A 25,524-nucleotide genomic window follows, 5' to 3' on the forward strand; every position below is an offset into this window, starting at 1 on the left:
AAAAAAATAAAATTCAGAAATATGGCTTCCAGAACTCGCCGTAATCAAACTTTTCCCGCCATTTTGTTTGTAGACGGGCAGTGAACCAACACTGACGGCACTTGTAAGTACTTTTTTAAGTTAAACAACTATAGCGGGGTGTTATAAACGTAATGTTTTCACATTTACGACTTTATACAGTTAGGCCTCGCTGGTCAAAGTAACGGGTTATTTTAAATCCTTTTCGTAAAGTTTTTAAATTATAGTTTTCGGTACCGGCGGGCATACGCTCTACAGTTAGACTCGCGAGTCCGAGCAAAATTACAAACCTAAAAATATGCGTTGTTTTAAGTCGGTCTTGTAAGTCACGTTTGTCTTCATTTTACCGTAGCCTTTACATGCAAGTTGTGTTTCTGCATTTATCAGACGCTTGTTTTATTTTTTTTTCTCTAGCGAGCTTCACATTTGATAACTATAAATATAAACAAAGCAGAGAAAGTCGAGCATGAACTAAATACAAAGTCTAGAATTGGAACCTACTGCTGGGTTAAAAATAGTTTAAAAAAAGGGGCTAAATACAAAAAGTCTTGCTTAAGTATCTACTCTAAATCCATTTTGAAATTGCAGTGTTACACATACTGTTTTTTAAACTTAAAATTCTATTAAAAACATCAGTGCTTAAACTGAAGATTTCTAAGTGTAAAATAGGTTACAGTACATGTCAGCAAAAACTAACCAGAACAAAGTGAGATATTTTTATTGCATATATTAATTCCCTGAACTCATTGCTTGTTCTGAAGCTTTCTTGGTCTTTATGGTTGAATCTTTGCTTGCAATTCAGTATCTGGCTGAGAGAACCTACAAAGGTAGACTATTATTGCAGACAGACGTACAGTAGATCACTAAACTATTTGTGTGGCTCACTGAGGTACTGTAATGTTATGCACCTAAATTAATGTATGCGTGCAGAACATAATACAGGAAACACTCATTTGCACAGAGAGTTGTGGAGGCTGAGAACCAGCACTGTAGCCACACTCCTTATAACTAATGCATATACTGTGTACCCCATGGGGACTGGGGTTTTTATCCAGCAGTGAATGATTGCTGAGCAGACTCCTTAACCTGCTGTCTCTTAAAGCAGTGCGTCGGGGGATTTTACTGCCTCTGAAATGACCAGCACACACCATTAAATCTAAATTTACTGCTGCTGGCGCTGATAAGCGCTGACACAGCAGTTCCTGTGGCCTTTGTGCTTCTCGTTCCTTACCTCCCCATTGCCTCTGAGTCCATCACCGAAGGCCCTGTGGGATCTGCTCCACTCCTGAGCCGGCAGTGAAGAGCATCGCTCACAGCTGACTCCCCTAGACGTGTGTGTGTCACTTAGACTTGAGCCTTGATCTGTGTGGAGAGCGGAGTGGAAAAGCTCTGAAAAGAATTGAACGAAATTGAGTTATAATTTCCATTTTTGGGTTGTGTACATTATACTGTATTGTACTGTGTACTTCGGTAAAGAATGCCAAAGGTCGGAGGCAAATAACATAATCACGCTACAACAATATAAAACCTTTTAAATACCATATTAAATAAAGGAATAGAATTGTGACTACTGACAAAATTAAGTGTAGATGTATAATGGCCCTATAATTGCACTCCACTCAAAAGTGCTTTACAAGTAATGGGGGCTCCCCTCCACCACCACCACCACCAATGTGCAGCCCCACCTGGATGATGTGACAGCAGCCATATGCTCACCACACACCAGCTCTCAGCGGGGAAGAGAACAGAGTAGTGAAGTCAATTTACAGTTGGGGATTAATAGGAGGCCATGACTGATAAAGACCAGGGGGGAAATTTGACCAGGACGCCAGGGTAACACACCTACTCTTTTCAGAAAACACCCTGGGATTTTTAATGACCACGGAAAGCTGGCACCTCTGTATTATGTCTCATCTGAAGAATGATGCCTTTTTTACAGTATAAAGTTCCCAACATTATACTGGGGCATCGGGATACACACAGACCTCAGGGTGAGCGCCACCTACTGGTCCCACTAACAGCTCTTCCAGCAGCAACCTTAGCTTTCCCAGGAGGTCTCCCATCCAGGTACTGACCAGGCTCACACCTGCTTAACGTTCAGTGGGCTGCCAGCTGTGAGTGGCAGGGTGACAAAGCTGCTGGCTATATCAGACTATTCAAAATGAGGCCTTGCTAATGCATTGCACATTTTTAACATCTGTAACTTGCTGCCTCCATTGCACACTCTGGATATCCTTGTTTACCTTTTTTATGTCTTCTGCATTTACTAGCCTTCTCACACAAAACCTCCTGATCTTTGTTTTATCAGGAAGTCCCTCTGAGATTAATACCTCTGAAGAGAAACTTCTGGGGAGGAGGGGAGGCAAGGAGCAGACTGCAGGCATAATTCTGATTAAGGTAAGGAGCACTGGATCCAAATAATAATAATAATACTCATCATCATCATCATCATCATCATCTTTCTTTTATATAGCACCTTTAAAGGTGGCATTCGTTACAGAACAACAACAATAAAAAATACATAAGATCTGCACAATCAGAAAACAAAATGAGAGGAGACAGTAGATGGGGGTACTGAATACAGTAGGAGCAGAGGGGTAAAGAACAGAACCAGTTCAGTAAAGGCCCTTCCAAAGAACATTTTGAGTCTTGATTTGAAGGAGTTTAGAGAATGTGACTCTGATATCCTTAGGGATAGAGCTCCAGAGCTTTGGGGCTTAACAGGAGAGGCCCTGTCACCCATGTAGTGTAGATGGGCCTGGGGACAGAGAGGAGACCAGAATTAGAAGAGCAAAGGTTGCGAGGTGGGGAGTAGGATGATAGTAGCTCAGACAAGTACTGAGGTGCCGAGCCATGCAGAGCCTTATAGGTGAGCATGAGGATTTTGAAGTTGACACAAAACCTGACAGGAAGCCAATGCATGGACTTCAGGATAGGAGTAATGTGAGCACTTGCAGTAGACTTGGTCAGGATTCTGGCTGCTGAATTTTGGACGTACTGGAGTTTGTTCAGTGTGGAACCCCAGCGAGTGGAGCATTACAATAGTCAGTTCGGGAGGACAAATGTGTTGATCAGCTTTTCAGCAACAGTTAGTGATAACATAGGACGTAGTCTAGCGATATTTCTGAGGTGAAATATGTTTTAAGAATATATGTTGTGGGTCGAATGTCAAGCCTGAATCAAATATCACCTCCACGTTTTTCAATTTAGACTGAAGTTCAAGTACAATACCATCTACAGACTGGGTTACAACACCGGCTTTACAGAGTTGATGGGGGGTGCCGATAAGCATGACTTAAATCTTGTCACAGTTTAGATGAAGGAAATTTTGAGTCATTCATGTTTTTATGTCGGAGATGCGATTATAGAGAATAGAGACAGCCACATCGGTGTCATGTTTGGTATGGATGTAGATTTGAGTATCGGCAGAACAGAAATGATAGTGGAGGCCATGTGATCTTAAAAGCCGACCAAGTGGAAATGTGTAAGATCAAGAAGAATGAGAATAGTAAGATCCAGAATCAGAAGCTATTACAAGATCGTTAGTGACTTTGACCAGGGCAGTTTCTGTGCTGCGATGTTGTCAGAAGCCAGATTGGAGGGATTCAAAAAAGGTTATGTGCAATGAGGTGGTTATTTAACTGAATAATAACAGCTCGTTCTAGAATTTCTGCAATAAAGGGTAAGTTGGAGATGGGGCGAAAATCGTTTGGATTGTCCAGAGCCATGTTTGGTTGTTTTGTCACGGAGGTCACGGCAGCAGTTTTGAGGACCGTTGGTACAACAGCAGTGCTCAAGGATTCATATTGTATTGAGGACAAGGGGGCAGAGAGCTGTTAGAAAAAAGATGGGATTTTCTTCTGCAGTTTTTGGTGACATTTTTCACCCATAGAAGTGTTCAGTTGGAGCAGTCAGGTTTGGATGATATTCACATAAAAAAAGGGTGAAGTGAAACAGGATTGAAATAAAGTGGTGGGGATGGGATCTGATATACTGGTGGTGGATTACATTACGCAGTGCCAGTTTACTGATGGAAGCAGAGTCAAGAAGAGAGAGATGGGAGAGAAGGGAGCCAGTAACGCTGGGCAAGCAGGGAGGGGGTGTGGCAGTGGCGTGCGTTGTGGAGAGAATGTGATGCCGGATGTTGTCGGTCCTGGAGCTAAGTACATCTCAAAGCGTGTTGCAGAGTTGCGATGAGGCAGGTAATGTGGTGGGGCAGTTTGGATTTAGCAGTGTGTTGATCGTGGAGAAAAGGAGTCCATGGTTGTTGTGGTTATTTTCAATGATGTGAGAGAAGTAGCTGGATCTAGCAGACTCTATCGTATCCTTGTGTTCAGACTAGTAATCTCTCCAGGCCTGATAATGTACGTTTAGGCCAGAAGGACGCCACCTGCGCTAGAGTTTCCAGGAGACTGCCTTCATTGATCGCAGGTGGTCGGTGTACCAGAGGGGCAGAGCGAGAAAAAGAGATGGTTCGAGTTTTTAGAGGAGCAAAGGTGTCGAGGGTCAGTAAAAGGGCACTGTTAAACACATGTATGTTGTCCTCTAGAGAAGTGGTTTTCAAGCTTTATTCCTCCAGGGCCCCCCAGTGGCCAAGAGAATATTCGAGGGCCCCCCTACACGGGCCATGATATTTTCCTTCTTGTACTTTTGCTGCAATGATGACAAAAGTGCTTGTTTTCAAACTTATGTTTATTACCAAAAATGTATTTGTTGCTAGTGCTATTATAATGCCTATGTTATTTTCCAATATGACACAAAATTAATAGGCATTTCAAAAACAGCCTGTATGTTTATTAAATATAAATTATTTTTATTTAAAAATAAGTTATTATTTTTTCCTAAATTGCTTAGTCATAACATAAAATGCGTAGGCATTTCTGAGGCATAAATAATAAGAAGTAGTTTCCAAACTACAGAGTTTGTCACTGCTGACATTTTTCATAACTTAACAAAAGCTACTCACTACTCACTCGGCTTAACTATTACTTTGGCTACAGTGTATGATATTTTTAGGAGTTTCTTATTCACACCAGTAGTTACCATCACTTCAGCTTGTGCGCTAGTCAGTTCTTTTGCCTTTTGCTCAAAAATGATCTGGATTTGTCTTTGTACTATTCACGTTTTGTCTGTAAATGTCTGATCGACTTGGACGGTCTCATACACTCGCTGGATAGTACTTGAGAACAGACTGCACATTGTGGCTGAGGCAAATCTTTGCTTTTGGAAAACTATCGGCATATTTTCTACATTTTGTCGGTCCAGCATTAGCTGAGCATTTATGCCTTTTGTAGCTAGCTGTGGGTGCTTCGGCATCCCCTGGCTCCAGCGCTGGAGCGTTGCCATCAGAGATTGAAGCGGCAGTGAGAGTTTTTGGTTGCTCTAAATAAGCTGAAAGTTGTTTAAGTGGAGTAATTAAAAATATGTCCATTTTGTTTGACAGAAACGTTGCGCTGCGGTGAGAAATTCGGTCGGAGTGAGAGCTCTGCGAGAGCATGTAACGTTCCTGATTTCTCCATCAGAGTAAGAAATATGATGTGAGGCTACGTTGTCTAAAAAAGTTTTATTATACTTGCAGATATAAGCTTATATGTGTTTTTTTTTGCTTTGACCATTAGTTACATAAGGATAAGGATCCTCCTAAATCTGAGACACAAGTAAATCGGCAAACTCACCTGTTTTAAAAAGGCTTCATCTGGCTTGGGGGGGGTCTATAGGCCATGGCAATGATGGTAAAGTGGGGAACAGAGACATTTAAAACAAGACACTTTAAAAGAAGAGGGAAGAGGCGCAGAAACAGGACTTACACAGTAAGGAAGATTGTGGATAACAATAATGACCCCACCTCTGCCTGAAACACGAGGGAGGTCTAACAGCCCGTACCCCGGAGGGACGAGCTGGTTGAGAAGGAGGCCGTCATTTTGTCTGTGGCAGGATTCCGTTAAGCACGGAAAGCCAAGTTTTTCTGCCATAAGGTCACGCATGAGAAGGGCCTTATCGTTCACGTTGCGGGTGTTTCGTAGTGCTGACCGGGCCAGTCTCGGGGGGCCGGGGGGGCAGCGGAGCGGGTTCCAGGCTCGGCCGAGGGAGTATATTTTTGAGCAGGGCGCCGATGCGGGCGGCACTGGAAGGCAGGGATGGAGGCTCCGCAGGTAGACGAGGGAAGGAAACAGCGGCCTGGGCTGCGGTGAATGTAACGCACTGGTCGCAGGATCCCAGTATTACGGCAGTGATCATGCTGGGTTTTTTTTTTTTTCAGGAAATAATTCCGTTTCAGTTGCAGTGAGGCGTACCTTAGAAACGTGATTGTGGAATCTGCGACGGGAGAGAAATCCTGAATCGGGGCAGTAGCAGGAGTGGTTAAGGTCCTCGGTTGAACAATTCCAGCTGTGAGTAGTTGGCGGTAGATACAGTTGCAGTAGAAGTCAGGTTGTAGATTGCAATGTGGAGCGAGTGAAAAAGTGATTAAAAATGAGGGAGACAAAGAAGTTTAAAAAAAAGGAAGGAAAAGGGGAACGTCATAAAAAGAGAAACCCTACATACAGTGACTTGTTTAGCACACCTGCTTAGTGGAATTAAGGGATTCACCCCTTCTCTACAGAAAATCTAATGCCGTCAGCAGATTTGAGTTTTTCCTTACCCTTGCACCCCTGTATTGGATACAGCGGTTAGAAAAAAGATGGGATTTTCTTCTGCAGTTCTTAGTGACATTTTTCACCCATAGAAGTGTTCAGTTGGAGCAGTCAGGTTTGGATGATATTCACGTAAATAAAAGGGTGAAGGGCTTTGGCATTTGTAATCCAACAACATGGGCCATAATTGGAAGGGGGTGAATACCTTTGCAAGACACTATGACTTAGTGACACAGACTTTTCCAAGACTTGTATAGTAGACAGACCTCTATTGTAGAGTAAACCTCATACAACCAAAGTGAGGTTAATGCTCTGGCACCTAAAACTGGTAAAAGCTGCACAGAGATGTACAGTGAGAGTATGATCAAGGGTGGTTTGTTTCCATAACCCAGTCTCCTCCCTTGGGAACGGATGGGGCAGCAAAGCTGGCAAAACGTACTGTAGTCTACCGGTTGAACTATACAACATAGAAAAGATCAGCCTGGGCACAGGAACTGCTCACAGGTAGAACATGTAGGCGTGTGTGTAAATGCTGAATATTTGCTTTAACTGTAATCAGGATGGCAGGACACAAATTAGCCACCTACTCTTGGTTAGAGGTGGGGGTGGTCAGAGCCAAGCTGCTGTCTTCCACCATGCCTGCCGCATGTATACAAAGCAGAATAAACAGGAACACACCCACACACAGAATAAGACAACCGGGAAATCAATCAAAAGGAGAAAAAAAGATTTTTAATTTATAAACTGACAAACTCTTCCCTGAACAGATGACGAAATGGCTTTTCCTGTGGCTTTGAAATCCTGTTTTTGTAAAAAGATCCTCTATCCAAAAATACTGTACAAAAACATTCAGCTCCTGTGGCACTCGGGCTGCACAAATAATGTGTGCATGTTTAACAACAATCATTTGAACACCATTGTCATTGTCAGACCCTCTCCAGCTTCTATTACAATGCTTAATGACACTAGAATACTTTATTCCATATTTATGGACAAAAAAGAGGAACAGTGTTGATAACAGAAGAAATGTGAACATTTCACAAGTAAACAGACTGGTGAACAAACGTCAGAGTAAACGAATGGATTCTTCTGGCATGAACATTTACAAACTATACATTTTTAAAATTGGGTACAAAAGTGATGGAGAACTCAATTTCTTGATGCCATAGAGCACACAAGGCTGGCATTAGTGCAGCTTGGTGTGTATCCAGAAGAAAGAACAGCACTGTGGTTCAGAGCTTTGGAAGGGCAACTTATCTGCAGCTGTGTCCTTCAGTTCCAAGCAAAATCTTTAAGGACTTCAGTCTGGAGCAGAAAAGATCAGACCACTTCTTTGCAAATGAAACCGAATCGCCTAATGTCTATAGATCCTTTCAGCCACAGTGGTTTCTTTGCCTTCCCCTGACTGGTGGACCTTGCTCTGCCAGTGTCAGACCTTTGCCTCTTTAAGGCTTTTTCAGGCAGATGTGCTCTTTCAGGTGAAACTTCCCAGTTCAGAGCTGAAATTTTTCCCTGTGTAAGGCAGATGGTAAGCAAGCTGTATACAAAGCATGCTAAATTGCTCAGAAATTTGCTGGTAAATTGCTTTAGTGAAGTGCTGGTACTAAACAACCAGCAGGAGCACATAGTCCAAACAAGGGTCCTTTTTTAATATCCACAGTTAAAACTCTTGACCTGAAATTCTTTGCAGAATTAGGATAGCCACTGCACTTAAACGTTATACAAGGGCTCACCAATCCTGATCCTGGAGGGCCGGTTTATTTGCATGTAGGTTTTCATTCTAGCTTGGCTCTTATTGACCTTAATCAGCTCATTATTGGCTTAATTGGACCGATTTGAAAAGCTTCTCTCAGCTCTTCAGGTGCTGCTTCTGTAAAGTGAGCTGGGAAACCTGCCAATACAACATCAGCAGCCCTCCACAACAAGGATTGGACATCCCTGCCTTATGCCAATACAGAGCCAGGTTCAGTGGATTGTGTAGTTTTGTGACCACAGTCGGCACAACTAAAAGGCACAACCGCAGGACTGTGAGGCAAAAGTCCTTCTTTTGACTTGACTGTGTCCCATCTCTGCTGACTAGTCCTACCTTTTTGAATGGAGAAATGCAACTCTTCTGACCAAATTCTACAAAGTTTAATCATTCCCAATTCCCAGATTATTCCATGTTCTTGCTCGGTCAAGTGCTTCTGCACTGTTTTCAATGGCCTGCTGCAAAACGGTAATCATAACACACAAGTATGGTCTGCTTTGAGTACTGCTAGGGCAAAAGGCTCTACATGGATGGAATTGGAAAATAAATCACTTTTAGGTTAAACTGTTTTTTGTTTTCTCAAAATAAGCAGTTTTGATCACAACTGCATGCAAGGTCAGCAGTACTAACCCACTGAATCTAGCCCTGATTTGACATGACATTAACATCCAAACTCCCTGACTGAATATCACTTTTGAAAAAAACAATATCCTAATATGCTCCACTGCAGAAACAGCTTGTGAAGAGACAGTATTTGGAAACAATAACCAGTGCTGCACTTTTAAAGCCTGTAATTTTCTCTTCTCTGGTCAAAGTGTAATGTCTGCAAACAAGATCCTTTGAAACTTGTACAGGCAGCTACCCAAAGAAACCAAACAGCATAGTAAAAATCTAATCTGGTTTTCTAAATAACACACAACGAAACAGAAAGACAGAAACAGTATATCAGACAGTTTCACTGAAACAAACAAAAGCGCTTTTATCCACTTTTTGACTGCGCTTCAGATAGACTCCAAATGAAGTCCTTGAGGTTACTCGGGAATGTGTCGTGGTCCTGTTGTCCTGACAAAGGAAACTGTCTTGTACTTTAAACAGGGGGGGGGGGGAATGAAACATAAGAATCTTAAGAAACATAGTACAAATGTGAATTAAAAAGAAAATGTTTGCTTGACTCCAGCTACCATTAATAGTACAGATTCAGGTACCGATGCAGTGTAATACCAGTGTGCCTGTCTTCCCATGGGCTTTCAGACAGAAGACTTCCCTGCTGTAGCACATGGGAAAGTCCCCCCCAGGCAGATAGGAAGGCTGTGATTCTGTCTGCTCATGACTCTACCGTGCTTTTACAACAATGATATAAGGTCCTAGGGACCTGCATACCTGCTGTCAATCTCTTTATCAAATAAATTACGTAAATAAACTAACAAGTTGCTTGATTGGACCCTTCAGAATTTTTTCCCCCTCTAAAATAGTTAATTGGGTCAATATAGGGCTGTAACAGAAGAAAAACAGCAGGTGTGGAGGCACCTGGGACAAGGCCTGATCCGTCTGTACTTGTCCTTTGAGATCCTACACTACAGTAGTGGTTCTCACCTGCAGTCCAGTCCATTACTTCTGCGTCTTCTAGTTTTTCATTCTAACTGCATTCTTCAATAATGAAGCTAATTAAAAGCCTCAATTTAACACCGTTTGCTAAGACCCTGTTTGGGCCTGCCCACTCTCAACCCTGAAGAGGTGAGTGGCACAAGGAATTAAAATCAATCCTGTACCAGTTTCTGAGCTCTGCTTTTCAGTATTTCAAGCTCTGTAAACAGCTAGAGCAGATGGCATAATAAGCAATTTGAAGGCAGACTGAACAGTGTTGTCTGGTCATGGGTGTGGCAGTAATATGCCTGCAGCAAGGTGGTTCTGAAACCTAATCTCAGTGCAGAGAACTGTTCCAAAGGGTGTAAACAGGCAGTCATATCCGCTAAAAGTTAACCTCCGTAGTCAGTGGTAAGAAAAAAATTCCAGTTTTGAGAACTACTGCCCCACGTTCTAATCCTTCTATAATCTGCATTAAGAAACGTCCATCTCCCATGACAGCTCACAGTAATACTACAGCTGTGTATAGCTGTACACAGGTACTGGGCACAGCAGCTCGGAGACCAGCCTTCTCAGGCTGCTCCACATCGCGGTCACTGCCCACACTACCCTGGGCCCTCAGGACCCTGAAAGCCTCCTTCGACCTAAAATAAAAAAGCACTTCCTGCCACAGTCAGGATACGAGCACCGCAGCCTGACAGCCTCCCACAAACAAAAAGATTTTTTTTAACAAGGCAAGCCATCACTGAGCCCAACCCATATCTTAAAAAAACCCCCGAAGGAGACTGGAACCCCGGGCGCATGATTGTACTGCAGGAGGATAAAACATTCACAGCTGAACAGGTCCATCACTTGAAAAAAATCTACTCTTCTGAGAACTAGAAAAACAATCGGTAAAAAACGGCTTCATGATGTCCTACTCTTATAGTGTATTCTTCTTGCGAGTCGGTTTAGCCTTTTGTAGTCTGTTATTTTACAGGCAGAGCCGGCGTGCGGGGCGCTGCGATTTCCGCTCGCTGGTGTGAAGACGTCGCTCTTGACGCGACGCACACAGAGCTGCCGGCCCCCGAACTCTCTCCCTCTCCCTCCCAGAGGTCGGCTGGTCGAAGTGTGGTGGTGGGGGTACCGCAGGAGCAGTGGTTTGTGTTGGGGTCAGTCCTTTGCCCCTGGGCTGTGGAAGGCTGTTGCTTCAGGTGTCCGGCGCAGGGCTGTGGGCCCGCAGGGGGCTGGCGGTGGGGCCGGGGGTGTCTGCAGTCTGAGGCTCTGCAGGCGGGTCTGCCGTTCTGTTACAGCTGATGCAGCCCTGCAGGAAACCAGGCAAGAGACTCTGCATTAGGCACACGGCATACTGTACTGTTTCACCTGCTTAAATACAGATAACGATAAATTAAACAAGGTAACATTCAGAACCACTGTCTTCATCCAATAAAACCCACATACACTTGGCAAACCTTCAGGATTAATCAACCTTAATGAAAATGTCTTTTAGATTCTGGCAACACAATATTAACGACTTGCCTAAGTGTTCTGTGAGAGGTGGTCGTGATGTCATTGGTATCTTTTGACAAGCTGGTACTGGATAATGAGGAACATGTATTTCTCCCCAGGGGCAGCAGTGCACATATCCTAAAGCTGTGTGCCTCACTGGGGGCAGCGTTACGTGTAGAATGCCCGTGTCCGTCCATCCAGGAGAAGTGGCGCCCGTCTGGTACCTGTGTGTCGATTTCCGGGGGCAGGCCATGCTGGCAGATCCAGGGATGCACCTCAGCCAGCTCCTCCTTCTGCTCCTCTGTGAACCAGGGCTGCAGAGGCTGCAGGAGCAGCAGCTTCTTGCGGTCCTCCGTCAGAACCTGGGCCTGGTCCCTGAGCAGACCCAGCACAGTCAGAAGACACAAACACAGCATTTACACAGAACACGCTCCGGAGTCCACGCACACACACACACACACAACACCGGATCCACGCACACACACAACACCGGATCCACGCACACACACAACACCGGATCCACGCACACAGAACTGTGATGCAATCCCATAGACTGACAATAATGCACAACTAGAAATAGAGAGGAAGCTTAAAACTTTTTTTTTAACACATGCAGAGACCAGGTGTGTACACAGTGCTAACACATTAACACCACTGGCCACAGTGGGCAGTGCTGGGACTCTTGACTTGTAACTGGAAGGTCCTGGTTCTGACCCCAGCACCTTTGAACAAAGTACTGCACTGATATTGTTTCAGTACAATGCCTGCTATAGAAACGTATACAACATAAGTCAAATTAATACTTACATGTCCCAAAACTGCAGTCACAGAACACTGTATACACACACGTTGCACAGAAATCTCACAGTACTACACACAGACGCCCCAGCCATCATACAATACTCTAAAACATGCAAAGTGTATTCTCACAACCCTCTATACCCACATACAGAAAACACATTTTCTGAACATACACACTGAGAGCAAGAAAGCAAGTGTTGGTATTTACAGACGTGCCATTTTGTTATTTAGAATAGTACAACACTGCTATTTTGTATAGCACCCAGTCTGTCTGTACAGTTTTCAAAAAAGATTAAGAAATTAAGATTTATAAGACAGCCTTTTCAGGACTCATTTAGGGTCCCAGTCAGATGCTTAAAATTCGGTTATCAATGACGATACGTCCCCATCCTGTCAGCCGGAATGACTCCCGTTTGTGCAGAAATAAATTTAGGAGAGAGCTGCTCAACACAGGAAACGTAATACACCACTGGAAGGTAAAGCGAAAGGGGATTTTCAGTGCAGGGGGCTTGAGGGTCACCTGCCTCATGCGCTTCAAACTGCACAGGACAAACAACTGCCACATATCCCACAGAGGCTGTGAAACCCTCACGCCCTCGAAGAGCATATCGCACGCCCCCAAGCCACCGGGACAGGGGGCGCAGGGCACAGGGCACAGGGCACGGCTGCCGAGCCGTACCTGGGCAGGAGCTGGTAGTTCATCATGATGGGCTCGGGGGTGTGCTGGATCATGGTCCACAGGGAGTCTTCCGCGCGCTTCTCGAAGCTGGCCCGCTCCGGCACCTCCTGGCTCTTGCGCGCCTTGCTGCGGGACGTGTCCGAGGAGTCGTTGCTGGCGAAGTACTTGCTGCTGTTGCCGGACTGGCTGCTCCCTGCGCCAGGCCCAGAGGAGGCAACAGACAGGAGAGTCAGCTTTCGTTTCAGTCATCACATGCCTCTGTTCAACATTGTATGGAAGAGGTGAGGAGGCTTCAGACTGGCCAGATTTCATCACCTCTTTTTAGCTCAAGGTGTAAGTTCCTGTTCGTGTGAAACGTGCCATGGGAACTTTACTAAGCATCGTGTACAGCAGTGTCCTCCATCACGCGTTGTTTTTTCTGGCGTGAAGTGCCACGTGCCGCAGAGAGAGTGCCCCCAGCTGATGCGCCATCGTGACCCCCCACTCCACATGAGCAGCACCCAGGGTCGAGCTCGGCGAAACCTTAGTCTTCTGGACAAGGTCAGGCCTCTGTGACATGACTGGAGAGAGAGGCGTCCTACCTGTATGGCTGGCAGAGGTGCCATTAGAGCCTGAGCCATTGGACCCCGAGCCCAAGGACCCGCCGGACTCCCCCGAGCCGCTGCCCGAAACGTTTGAACCCGTGCCCGAGCGGGAGTCCTCATGCAGCAGCAGGTCCAGCAGCTCACTCGATGTGGACTGGTTGTCCTGGTTACCCGACTCACTGGGAGCATCGTCCTGCAAACCACAGGGCATGGAGAAGGAAGCAAATGGGGAAAAGGAGACACATTAAAATCACACTGGCTAAAATGAACACGTCATCTGCTCACTTAAGAAGCTAAAAGGTGAAAAAAACTTGTGGTTCCCAAGAAGCATCCAGTCAGAAACCATTCACAACACTGTTGTGCTTAGGTGAGCCTTGAGGTCTGCAGTAGGCTAACTGGCTGTTTTTCTTTAGCAACATTGGTGTTGACCTATGAGACTGTGGATCTTACTGACCATCAGAGGTTTGCACAATAGGTACAACACTGACACTTCCATTCCACCTCCTTGGAGCGCTCTTTCCCCCCACCACACACACTCACACGGTGAGCCCCTGCATTGCTTAACTGGGCTTGCAAGTTACGATCCCACACTACAGCCTGTTCTGTACTTCAAATGCAGTCAAAAAGGTCCAGCTCATTTGAAAGCAAGCGTGGCTGAACTTACATTTTTTTTTAAAAAAAAAGTCAGAGACTTGAAAGAGAAGAGAGTAGCTGGCTGCGGAGACTCACCCCCTTGGTGTGCGGCTCGTGCAGACTCTCCGGCAGGGCTGCGCCGCCCTGTGGCTCTGCTGGCTTGGGCAGCTCCTCCTGCAGCAGGTTGAGCTGCAGGGGGGAGCTGGAGCGGGAGCTGGAGAAAAGGGGGGGAGGCTGAGCAGAGTCGGGGTCCTCTCCAAGAGAGGAGGGGGCCTGGGGGGACAAAGACGGGAGAGGGGGCTCGGGGGGGCCTATGTACGGCCCCTGAGGAGGATGGGTCTCGGGGAATGGAGCTGGGGTAAAGGAAGGGCAGGGGACAGCCTGTGGGGAAGGAGAAGACGCAGGGCCCACAGAGCCCACCCCCTGGGGGTACATGGGGTAGCCGGGATAGTTGGGGAAGCTGGGAACAAAGACGGCCATAACTGGAGCCACATAAGGCACCATGCCTTGCATCTGCTGCACTGGCAGTGGAGGCTGTATGGTTTGCATTGCCTGCACTGAATGGACTGGCTGCGCTGGCTGCATGGGTTGCACGCCTTGCATAGCAAGAGGATTCCCACCCTGCTGGCTGCTGGAGTTCGGAGTCACGCCCCCTGCTGCCTCACCACCCACCTGTGCCGGCAAGGGAAAGTAGGCTGGCTGGAAGGGCATGACCACGGGTGGGAGGAAGCCCATACTGGGGGCCCTGGCCTGCGAGGCCTCAGGAGGGGTCCAGACCTGGTGCAGGGGAGAGGCAGGGGCAGCTGGGGGCCTACGGGCACGGCAGCTCTCGGGAGGAGAGGCATAGCTGTCGGAGGAGCCCTGCGGCTTGGGCCGCTTGTGCTTCGGCTTGCCGGTCTTGGATTTCCTCCACCCTGTTGTGCCAGCAGGCCTTGGGACATAGTCACCTGGGAGAGGGGAAAAAAAGGAAAGAGAGTGACTAATTCTGGCCAATTTCTGTTTCCACCCCTTGATAACCCGATCAGCTGCTGTTGGCCTCAGTGATTGTTGTCTGAGTTGCGGTACAGAAGCTTTCACCATTTGCTACCTCCAGTTGTTGCAGAATAAAGCGGACAGTGTTGAACACTGTTTTGTCAGCAGGTCCCGGTGCTGCGCTGCCGTGTGGTGGGTGCCCACGCGGTGCTCACCGTGGTGGTGGGAGGGCGCCTTGCTGCTGCTGTCCTGCTGCAGGTAGGAGCTGTAGGGGCTCTGCAGGATGCGATGCTGGAAGCGGTCCACGTAGTCCTGCTCCTCTTTCTGGGTGTGCGCCGACAGCACTTCCTTGGTGAGCCCCACCTTGCGGAACTCCTCCGGGGCTGCTGCCGAGCAGAGGGCGACACGGGGGGGGTCCGCCTGCTCGCTGCCCATCGGGGCATCCTCCAGCGCGGTCACCTCTGGGGAGGGGGGGGCAGGCAGGGATAGGCTTGAACATGCCATTGCCACCCACTCTCATGTTGCAGTATAAAATAAGGTACGTGCCCAGTTACGCAGGGCATCCTCGGCTTATTCGTGCTATTTAATAAAGAAGTGCAGGAAAAACACGACTTGATGTGAAAAGCAGTATACAGTTACAGAAGACGAGAGGCTGGGGAGTGCAGAGACATGGAAAAAACAGGCAAGACAAACTGCTGAGCTGCTGTTTCTGCGGGGAATAAGCGCTTCCACTGTTCCCGTCTGCCTTGCAGCATATAAGCATGTTGCTAGAGTCCTGTGAGGACGTGTATGAGTGTGCACAAACTGTATAAGCATGGTCCTAGCATCCTGTGAGTGCAACTGTGCTAGACTGTGTGAGCACAAGTGTATAAACATGGTGCTAGAGTCCTGTGACCTCACCTGTATGAATGTGCACAAGTGTATAAGTATATAGTGCTCGAGTCCCATGAGCTCACCTGTGCGAGAGTGTGTCTGCAAATCCACCTGTATCTGTATGCATCTGTGTGCTCTTACCAGACTCGGGCTGGGGAACGTGAACGATGGTGCTGCTGTAGCTGCACTGGCTGGTGACGGACACCACGCTCATGGCCTTGGTGGAGAGGGTGAGGTCAGTCAGGGGGGCCCCCACCACTGCCGCTGTGGTCGTCACCCCAGACCCGGCTGACACCTGGCTGTCTGGGGCTCCAGTAGCCAGCAGGGACCCTTCTGCAAAAGACAAAAACAGCACAGGTCAGAAGACCCACGTTTCACACACAAAGGTCCAACTGCTGATGCTCATTCCCAACTACACAACAGCCACGTTCATGACTGTTGAATTGCGTCCGTTCAGATAGGCACTAGGAAAATCCAGGAAAATGCTGGCAGACGGTGCTCAATGAATAAGCTGAATGCAAAAACTTTAAATGCAGGGTGAAGTGTAGAAGATCTCTTTTGCATTCATTCGTTGCATGGAGCTGCTTTTGAGCCAAATCTCTGAAGGGGAGAGGCGTCAGGGATGTGTACAAGGGTAAAAAGCAGTATGTATGAGGTGCAGCACTGTTGCCAACTGTGTAGGAGACGAGGCTGCCCTGCTTCTCCAAAGCAAGCTGGTGCAGATACTGGTACTCACCCTCAACCTGCTGCGTTCCCTCCAGCAAGGGTGGGGGGGCCCTGTCTTCTTCAGACGACGAGGAGGTGGTGTTGGACAGAGACTCGCACTTGCGCTTCAGAGCCGGGCCGCTGCAGCTCTCCAGATACCTGGGCACAGGCACACAGCATGGTTCTCCATCAGTGTTTCACTCAGTCAGCATGTTTCAGCTGTGACCTCGTCACTCCTGCAGAGCTCTGTCATTTTGCTTTACATGCTTCGGATGTAGGCTGTGTAGGTCAATGAAGAGCCGCATACAGGGAACCTTAATTGGGAAGCAGAGGGGGCTGAGAACATATTACTCAATAAGTATTTAAACTTGGAACAGAGAACACAGATGGAAATTTAAAGTTAATGCATGTAAGACCGCTCATGACACCCCCACAACACACACTCATCCAGTTGTGCACCACCACACAGGGAATTTCAGTCAGTCAGCTGGTGACGTGAGGCAGGCTCGAACCCACCCTTGCGGAGCTCTGCCTGTGCCTGAAAGAGCACCTTTTCCGATTTGGCCACCAAGACATCAGTCCTTGTCCCTATTCCTTTAACTATCCGCCAGAGCCAGACTCCAGGGAGAGGTCCGAGGGCATGGTGCTCCTACCTGATGATGCTGTCCACACAGTTGATCTGCTGGTAGGACGGAACGTGGGGCTGCTTCCTGGAGCTGCCGTGGGAGGCAGTGAGATGCCCTCTGACCTCCTGCTTCCCGGAGGGAAGTGGAAGACCTGCACTCTGTCCGTCTGCACGCCAAAAGGAAAGAGCAACATGACAGCAGATTAAGATTTTTTTGTTTGTTTCCTGACATCGACGACTTCTCATTGTTTATGAAAAGCAGCCGGCCTTGCAGGAAAGACCCTGCCTGCTGTGTGCGAGAGAGATCCAAGCTCAGTCCCCACTCTAGTATATCAACTTCTGTTTTTCACAAAGCTCAGTAAAAATAAAGCGACAAAAAAACTAAAAGGGAGACGTGTCTGGAAGAAAACGTCAGACGCGCTGCTGAAAATGCTCCTTGGGAACTTGTAGGAAATGCCTTAACGAGACCCTTCGTTCATTTAGCCACCAATAAGTTTTAATACTCGAATGTGTAGAATATATATATACAGGTGGACAACTGAAATTTGTTCAGATAACTAGGAAATATCAGCTGCGTCTTTGCTTGATCTTTTGGGTCTCAATATGACGTAACAGCCCTCTACACTCAAAAGGAGCTCCGTAAATGCAGAAGGAAGACGCACTGGTGGCTACCATTTAGTTTTGCATGAAAATACAGAAAGTGTTGCCCGTTGATGAAGGCACAGCTCTGAGTGTAAATGCTCTATTAATGTAATACCCACACACTTTGCATTTCCTTAAATGGGAAACTGCATGCCGCGGGGCTGTGAGGCACGCCTGTGCGCTGTGGGCCTGCGGCGGGCGTTACCTGCAGCGCTGGTGCCCAGGGGGAGGGGCTTGCTGCGGGAGTCCAGGTAGGCCTGCTGTCCCCAGCTCTTCACCCTGTTCACATCCGCGCAGATCTGCTGCAGCGTCATCTACAGGACAAGCACAGCCAGCCCGGGAAGTGAATTCAAGAAGTCACAGCCTCCGCTACAATCAGGTTTTAGCAAGGGACCCCGATAACAGGACAGGAATGCTAAAGATATACCCTTGTAATCGTGTGCATCTACTGCATTTGCCGTTATACACATCAATTGTAGATTTCTTACATTTAAGGTATGTCATGGGAAACAAAAACCATAGTAACCCCTCATCGTCCTTCACACCAGTCTGGGAATCCAAACATTTAAACTCTTGAAACCAGCCAACCCATCCATCCCCTAACCTCTTCTTCCAATTCAAGGGCGCAAGCCAGGGTACACCCCGGACAGGACGCCAGTCCACCACAGCGCACACACAGACACAAACTCACACCGGAAACAATTTCCCCAAAAGCCAAACAACCTGCCAGTACGTCTCTGTAACTGAGACACCTGAAGGAAACCCACGCAAACGCAGGGAGAACATACAAACTCCACACAGACAGCACCCCAGGCCCAGAATTGAGCCCAGGGCTCCAGCGCCATGAGGCAGCAATGCAAACAACCCGTTGACACTGAATTTGCTCTTCGCTGCTGTGCTCCCCAGACAACAAACGCAGTGGTCTGGGTAATCCAGCCCCTCTCACCGGCTCGCGCTGCGCGTCCTCCCACACGTTGCCGTTGCTGTCGCTGGAGGACGCGACGCTGATGTAGTGCTCGTGGGAACCATTACTGCCCAGGCTTCCGTACCCACTGGAGCCGTTGTTGTGCACTGGCTACGCCACCGAACGCCACACACCACACACAGCGAGGGGGGAGACAGGAGGAGGAAGAGGCAGTAAAATTAGTTTTTATTCCCACTTTTTCCACAATCTGACAAGATTTCAGTTTAAAAAAACACATTAAAAAGGCATTATTTTAACCCTACCGCCTGGACACTTGTTCCTCAGTGATACGGTGTTGTGTGTCCATTTATTTGCAAGGAGCTAGCTAAATTGTCTAAGAATAAGTAGGAGCAAAACGTTGCGAGGGTGAGGTTTACGCCCATGTGATCTAAAGCAGGCAAGGTGGACGGTAAAGCAGAAGACCGCTCTGCAGCTGTGTGGGAACCCGGAGACAAGCCTGTAGGAGAGTAGGCTTGGAGTGTGGGCTGCCCTTCACTCCAGTTTACTGTGTGCTCTTGAAACACATGGCACAGACCCGGGGAACACCGACCTGCAGGAAGAGCTTGTAGATTTGTGCCTGGAGCTCCTTGATTTCCTCATCGATGACGGGCAGCTGTCCTTTACACCTCGGCACAAACACGTCCTCGTTGAGAGGCCCGCTGCGGGAGATAGAGACGTGAACCGGCTGCCCTGCTTCAGCTTGGCAAGACGGGGGAGCTCTCCAGACAAAGCACTGACAGTGGGAAGGCAGTTCAAAATGTTCCCTTCTCTATCTTTCTAAATGGACAAATCTTCCCATCCTTTCTGATCATTCTCAAACCCAACTTTTCAGAGGCCGAATGAAGATTATGTCATAGCACTTACGAATGTACTTTGATCATTTTATTGGTATATTTCCTTTAGTTCAACAACAAAACACTAAAATCTCGAATGACAAAATTGGGAAGAAAGCGTTATTAGAGGCTGGAGTGTGAAGGAAATGTAAGGAAGTGATTGTGAAGACTGGACACCACTGTCCCCCTCTGAGATACAGAAATCGGATTCCTGTGCAGCCCGAGAACCGAGTGAGCAGGGACTCACGTGCGGACTTTGTGTCTGCCGATGACGAAGGCCACCTTGCGGCTCCAGGGGTTGATGAAGCTGGACCAGCTGGTGTCCAGGGTGACGTAGTCGCCGTTCTGGCAGCGGAACCGTACCGGGGAGTGGTCGAAGGGCGACTGGCCGGCGTACTTCAGGACTGGGAAGGGGAGAAGGTGGGAAGAGGAAGAGTCAACCACAGGCTGACGCGAGTGAACAGGCTGCTGCGAGCTGAAGCCCTGGTCAGGCCAGCACAGGTGGGTCATGAAGTTCTAAGTGCAAGACCGAAACATCAGATCCGATCTCTGCTGCATGTGATGCCATTGAGAGGCAATAAAAACAAATGACAAATTGGCCGACTGTGGTTGTGTTCTTGATAGTTCTCAGGATGTTTAGGGACAACAGTCTGCTTATTTTAAAATGTTGGGGTTGCAGACATCTGAATTTATGTCAGTCTTGCTTTAACTAGTTGGATTTTTCTGCGTCCTCTCCCATGTGATTTTAAAAATTATGTGTATAAGAAATCACATTTCACTTTTAAGGTTTGCTATTTAGAGAGGCATCTCTCTTGGTACTGGTCTACATCTTTTCCAATATATTTCAATATAAAGAGAAAATGAGTTTTAGTAATTAAAGTGCTGTAAGATTACAAATAAGAGTTGATATTAATATCCCCATTCAATTTCAATGAACACTGCAACGTTCAGATACAGCAAGTAAATGTAAATGTTCAACGTCTGTGGACATTCACTGCATTTTCAGACATGCTTTTTAACACCAGAGGGCACTCAAGGCTAGGAAAACAAAGTGATGCAGACTAGCAGCAGAGAGGTGAGTGTAGATATTGGGCAATGTAATTTATGACAGTGAAGTTTGACACTATTGCATTGCAGGTAGTTCCCCTCGGGACAAGAGACAGCGCACTGTTTTAAGACCAGGTGGTAAGTCCTCTCCCCAGTTCTCAGTTTGATATATGCAAACTCCCCCAAACAATATGGATTTGTGTTTATAAGGACTAACGCTCTGCAGCCTCCTACCCTGTCTCAGAACTAAAGAGTTTTAAAAATGCAAAATTTATAGTGTCATCTTACAGATGTGTTTCTCAAGCTGTGCATTGCTTTTGAACACCATAACTCCAAATAAAAACTGGATTAAAAAAAACTCAACACTAACCTTGTTACATAAAGAACAGATGAGGGCACTGACAAACATGTAGCCAAAGATAGCTAGTTTCACAAACTGACCACAGCATCATAACAAAACCCCAAAACTCTGCTTTGGGCAAATGTGACCAATTCCAGATCGGTATACAGTATGGTGCCAGCTGTACCCTTTGCCTCAGCAGGTGGCGTTCACAAGGAAACCCAACGATCAGACGTACTTTTGCGGTGCATGGCCAGCATGAGTGGGCGGTCTTCAGGATGCAGGCAGGCGAGGACTGAGGTGCCAATCAGGTCCTGAGGAAGGTACCCAAGAAGGGGAACAGCACTGCCAACACAACAATACAGTCTCACACTACACACAAAGCCAGCGCTACAGCCAATAGTGAAAAACATTACTTGAATCACAGTTTTCCCTTCTGTTTTTCTGGTAACTGAAGTTTTGTCTTTGGAAATACTAATACTGTACCCTTCTCAAGAACAGCACCTCTTACACCTCCTGCTGGCAGACATTGTACTCAAAATGCCATTTCCTCTTGAGCACTTATGATGGACAATGCTGATGGCCAAAGGTAGAACTGATTTTTAGAGGAGAGGCTGAATCAGACACTTGCAGTATAAATATCCACCTCGTACAGTTGCAGTCTGCCACTTTAACATCCATAGCTACTTCATGCTTTGGAAGATCATGTTTAACCAGAACCTTATACTGCAGACATAAGGTACAAGGCAGGACCACACCCTGGACAGGACACCAGTCCCTCACAGGACACAAGGCAGGACCACACCCTGGAATGGACACCAGTCCCTCACAGGACACAAGGCAGGACCACACCCTGGACAGGACACAAGGCAGGACACACCCTGGACAGGACACAAGGCAGGACACACCCTGGACAGGACACCAGCCCCTCACAGGACACAAGGCAGGACCACACCCTGGACAGGACACCAGTCCCTCACAGGACACAAGGCAGGACACACCCTGGACAGGACACAAGGCAGGACACACCCTGGACAGGACACCAGTCCCTCACAGGACACAAGGCAGGACACCAATTCACCACATGCATAGAGGTCTTACCATTTCCCCCTTTTTTTTTCAAGGTGGAAAATCATCCTCCCCCCCCCCACCCCACCCCAGCAAAAATCACGGAGACAGAAGGAAGTGGCGTTCCCCCGTTCCCCTCTGCACGTACCGGTCATCCACCTCCATGAAGACGCACCCGGGAGAGTGCGTGGTGGTGAAGATCCGCTTGTCCAGGGGGATCCGCGGAGCTGGCGGGAAGGGAGCACGGGCCAACACAAACAGAAATACGTCACCTTCCGCAGCGTAACGCAGCAGGAGAAGCCTGCTGTCCTATGTCAGAGAACACTAGGGACAGGGCTGCCGTGGCATGCATGAGAATCAGAGCAATTTCAGACACGTTTTTCCAATATCTTCACGAGATCTACATTCACAAAATGTAGCACATGGATACCACCCAGGTTTTGTCTCCCACATCTAAGGGGGCAGTAAACCGTGACAGCCTTCAGTTATTGTTTCTCCAGAATAAAAGACTTGAGTTCTGCAAGGGGCGGGGGGCCTGATCCCTTTACACAGAGCATCCCGCCGAGCCCCGCGCCGTACCTTCATACCCCGAGTGGATCCTCTCGGCCAGCGCCAGGCAGCAGGGCTGGCTCTCCCCTCCGCCCGTCCCCTTCACTTTCAGGAGGTACGGAGTGATGCGGAAAGGGCTGTAGCGCATCTCCCCCTCCTGGTCCTTGCCGGCCCTAGCAGACGCCCGGGAGGAAAGCCCAGTCATTCCCACGAGGCAGTTTCTCAAGACCGTGTGGTGTCTTTCTGATCACAGAGCACACTAACCACCAGAGATCAGCAGCCAGTGAGCTTCTTATAACACGGGTGACAAGAGACATCGACCCCCTTTTTAATGGGAAATAAGAAAATATTTATAAACTTGCTTATTGTAAAATGGGGAAGGGTTCTTTGCACTCTTAAAAACAAATAAAAAAATGTAAATCCCCCTTACATCAAGCACTGGTTCTTTTTATAAAAACATATCCACAGGTTTTCTCATCTTATTAAAAAATACAAAAAATTATCTTATACACAGCATTAAAAAACACTTTTTATCCCCCTGTGGAATCTAAAATCATCTTGGGGTGAACAGTTCGTGCATGTTAACTATTCTGCTATCTTCAAAAGCAGACCAGACTGGTTGTTTGCTAATCTCTGGCTCGCACAAAGAAAATTCTTTGAAAGCTGCCTCCTGGGCAAAATATTCTTAGTCATACGTCTCAAGATTCCTCATTTTATTTCTACCGATGATATCATTACATCGGACTGATAAACATTACAGAGCAGCGGTCTCATTTTCTGTAAAGTTTCAAGGCTAAGAGCTTCAAATGAATGAAAAAAGTGACGACTAAAACAGAAGGACCGTTCTCGGGCTGACCTGATTCTGCAGAAGAAGGACCTGACCCGGGCGCACTCGAACAGGATCGCAGCTGCAGAGCACAGGAAAAGAATTAAAGATTTTCCAGAGCTCCGCAATACAAACAGCAATTTGCTTGACAACTGAAGCCTACAAGAACACATGACTCCGTGGAGTACCTTGCTTATCAAATGTTGCTTAAAATCTATCCTTTCATCCATTTTTCATCCAAATTCTTCCATAAATGTAGTTTAAAAAACACCATACTACTGCTGTTTCAATACGTTTCACAAGATTCATCCCCACACATTTCCTAACACACCTTTGTCTAATATCAGTTTAATATAACGCCAGTTAAGGAATCCCAACACACCATCTCCTGACAGTCAACATATCTCGATACCCTTACTACACCCAGGGGTGTGAAGCCCTTGTGTTTTACAAGTAGGATCTTGTACACTGTGCTGATAAAGAATTTGCATTATTTCATAACCTTGAAGGTACAAAAAACCTAAACCCCAGTAAAGAATTGGTTCAAGTCTTTGCCCAGCATCGATGTTGCAGCCCTTTAATGCTTTTCAAGATGATGCTTCTATCGGACTAAACTTTAATACAAGTAAGAAGCAGAAAATCTCCTATTGTATAACACTGTGTAGCTTCGACACCCAAGAAATGATCAAATGGCTGTGCAATACGAGTGTCTTAACCCCCTGGCTTGGAGCCGTGTGCAGGTGTATGTCCCTGTTGCACGCTGATGCTCGTGCCTGTGTGGGTGAGCACGTGCGAGACTGCGCGTCTGGAAAGGGGTGCCGCGCCGTGCCCCGCTCCCCCGCCTCACCGCTGTCGGTGCCCATGTTCCAGGGTGGCAGGTGGGGCTGGGCGGTGTGGGAGTAGAAGATGTTGATGTCCTGGTGGTACAGCAGCTCCACGAACTTGGCCGAATCCAGGAACTTCCTCTTGCAGTTGAGGATGCTGGACGCCTGCTCCGAGATGTAGACGATCCGGCCGCTGGCCAGGGAGAAGACCGCCACAAACGTGTCCTGCAACACAGACGGAGCCGATCAGTACACTGTAAAAACAGTGACTTCCATCCGTCCATTCCATATCCACTTTTATCCAATTCAGGGTCACGGGGGAGCCGCAGCCTATCCCAGCAGGGAACAGGCGCAAAGCAGGGTACATCCTGGACGGGACACCAGTCCATCGCAAGGCAGACACACCCCATTTACACCAGGGCCAGCATTCCCAGAAGTCAGTTAACCTGTCAGGATGTCTTTAGACTGTGGGAAGACAGTGGAGCTGCCAGAGGAAAACCACACCAACACGGGGGGAACCCAGGGCCCCTGCGCTGTGACGCAGCAATGTTAACCAATGCACCACGGTGTCGCCCAATACCATGACTTCTCCATAGTGAGTATCTGTGAACTCTGTGGCCACAATGCCAATAACCCCCCCAATCAAATCAATAGATTCTCAATGGAACACAAGTAGAGGATCAGACCGACTTCCATCACCTTCCCTGCCCAGAGATCTATCCTGTAGTATACTAGCAGGACCAGTTTTTTGAGGGTGTGCTCAAAAAACTGGTGATGTACCGTGTTTTTGAGGGTGTGCTCGGGGATGATGTACCGTGTTTTTGAGGGTGTGCTCGGGGATGATGTACCGTGTTTTTGAGGGTGTGCTCGGGGATGATGTACCGTGTTTTTGAGGGTGTGCTCGGGGGTGACGTACCGTGTTTTTGAGGGTGTGCTCAGAGGTGATGGATTCCAGCTCTTCCAGGTTGCAGGCAGTGGCGTCGTGCCGTAAGACCACACCATTACTCATAAGCAGCTTGTAGTACTCACTGTTAGCTGCAGGAGGTGTAGGAGAGAAAGAAGAAATTAATATGAATCCGGCATCTGT

The 25,524-nt window shown here is 47.5% G+C and overlaps 1 protein-coding gene and 1 long non-coding RNA gene across 6 annotated transcripts in view; one reads left to right on the top strand and one right to left on the bottom strand.

Annotated features, from left to right (window-relative positions):
* Window positions 1-23,216, top strand: LOC148641988 (uncharacterized). The gene is made up of 5 exons (XR_015929681.1): window positions 1-103; window positions 2,327-2,415; window positions 17,331-20,284; window positions 21,373-21,493; window positions 22,295-23,216. It is a non-coding gene; the product is annotated as an uncharacterized LOC148641988 (long non-coding RNA).
* Window positions 7,363-25,524, bottom strand: part of per3 (period circadian clock 3) — a 27,494-nt gene continuing 9,332 nt past the window's right edge. For all 5 annotated transcript variants that reach the window (XM_088617582.1, XM_088617583.1, XM_088617584.1 and 2 more), the window contains 19 exons: window positions 25,354-25,472; window positions 24,461-24,662; window positions 23,644-23,695; window positions 22,818-22,960; window positions 22,387-22,465; window positions 21,409-21,515; window positions 20,031-20,187; window positions 19,501-19,609; window positions 18,933-19,061; window positions 18,192-18,300; window positions 17,373-17,511; window positions 16,751-16,878; window positions 16,156-16,347; window positions 15,357-15,602; window positions 14,266-15,116; window positions 13,534-13,729; window positions 12,953-13,145; window positions 11,697-11,847; window positions 7,363-11,287 (listed from right to left, as the gene is read on the bottom strand). In XM_088617582.1, coding sequence (XP_088473708.1) covers window positions 11,174-11,287; window positions 11,697-11,847; window positions 12,953-13,145; window positions 13,534-13,729; window positions 14,266-15,116; window positions 15,357-15,602; window positions 16,156-16,347; window positions 16,751-16,878; window positions 17,373-17,511; window positions 18,192-18,300; window positions 18,933-19,061; window positions 19,501-19,609; window positions 20,031-20,187; window positions 21,409-21,515; window positions 22,387-22,465; window positions 22,818-22,960; window positions 23,644-23,695; window positions 24,461-24,662; window positions 25,354-25,472 — 3,416 coding nt within the window. In that variant the 3' untranslated portion in view covers window positions 7,363-11,173. The remainder of the gene's footprint in view (window positions 11,288-11,696; window positions 11,848-12,952; window positions 13,146-13,533; window positions 13,730-14,265; window positions 15,117-15,356; window positions 15,603-16,155; window positions 16,348-16,750; window positions 16,879-17,372; window positions 17,512-18,191; window positions 18,301-18,932; window positions 19,062-19,500; window positions 19,610-20,030; window positions 20,188-21,408; window positions 21,516-22,386; window positions 22,466-22,817; window positions 22,961-23,643; window positions 23,696-24,460; window positions 24,663-25,353; window positions 25,473-25,524) is intronic.

The sequence above is a fragment of the Lepisosteus platostomus genome, chromosome 23, assembly GCF_059453375.1.
Source record: "Lepisosteus platostomus isolate fLepPlt1 chromosome 23, fLepPlt1.hap1, whole genome shotgun sequence".
NCBI lineage: Eukaryota > Metazoa > Chordata > Actinopteri > Semionotiformes > Lepisosteidae > Lepisosteus > Lepisosteus platostomus.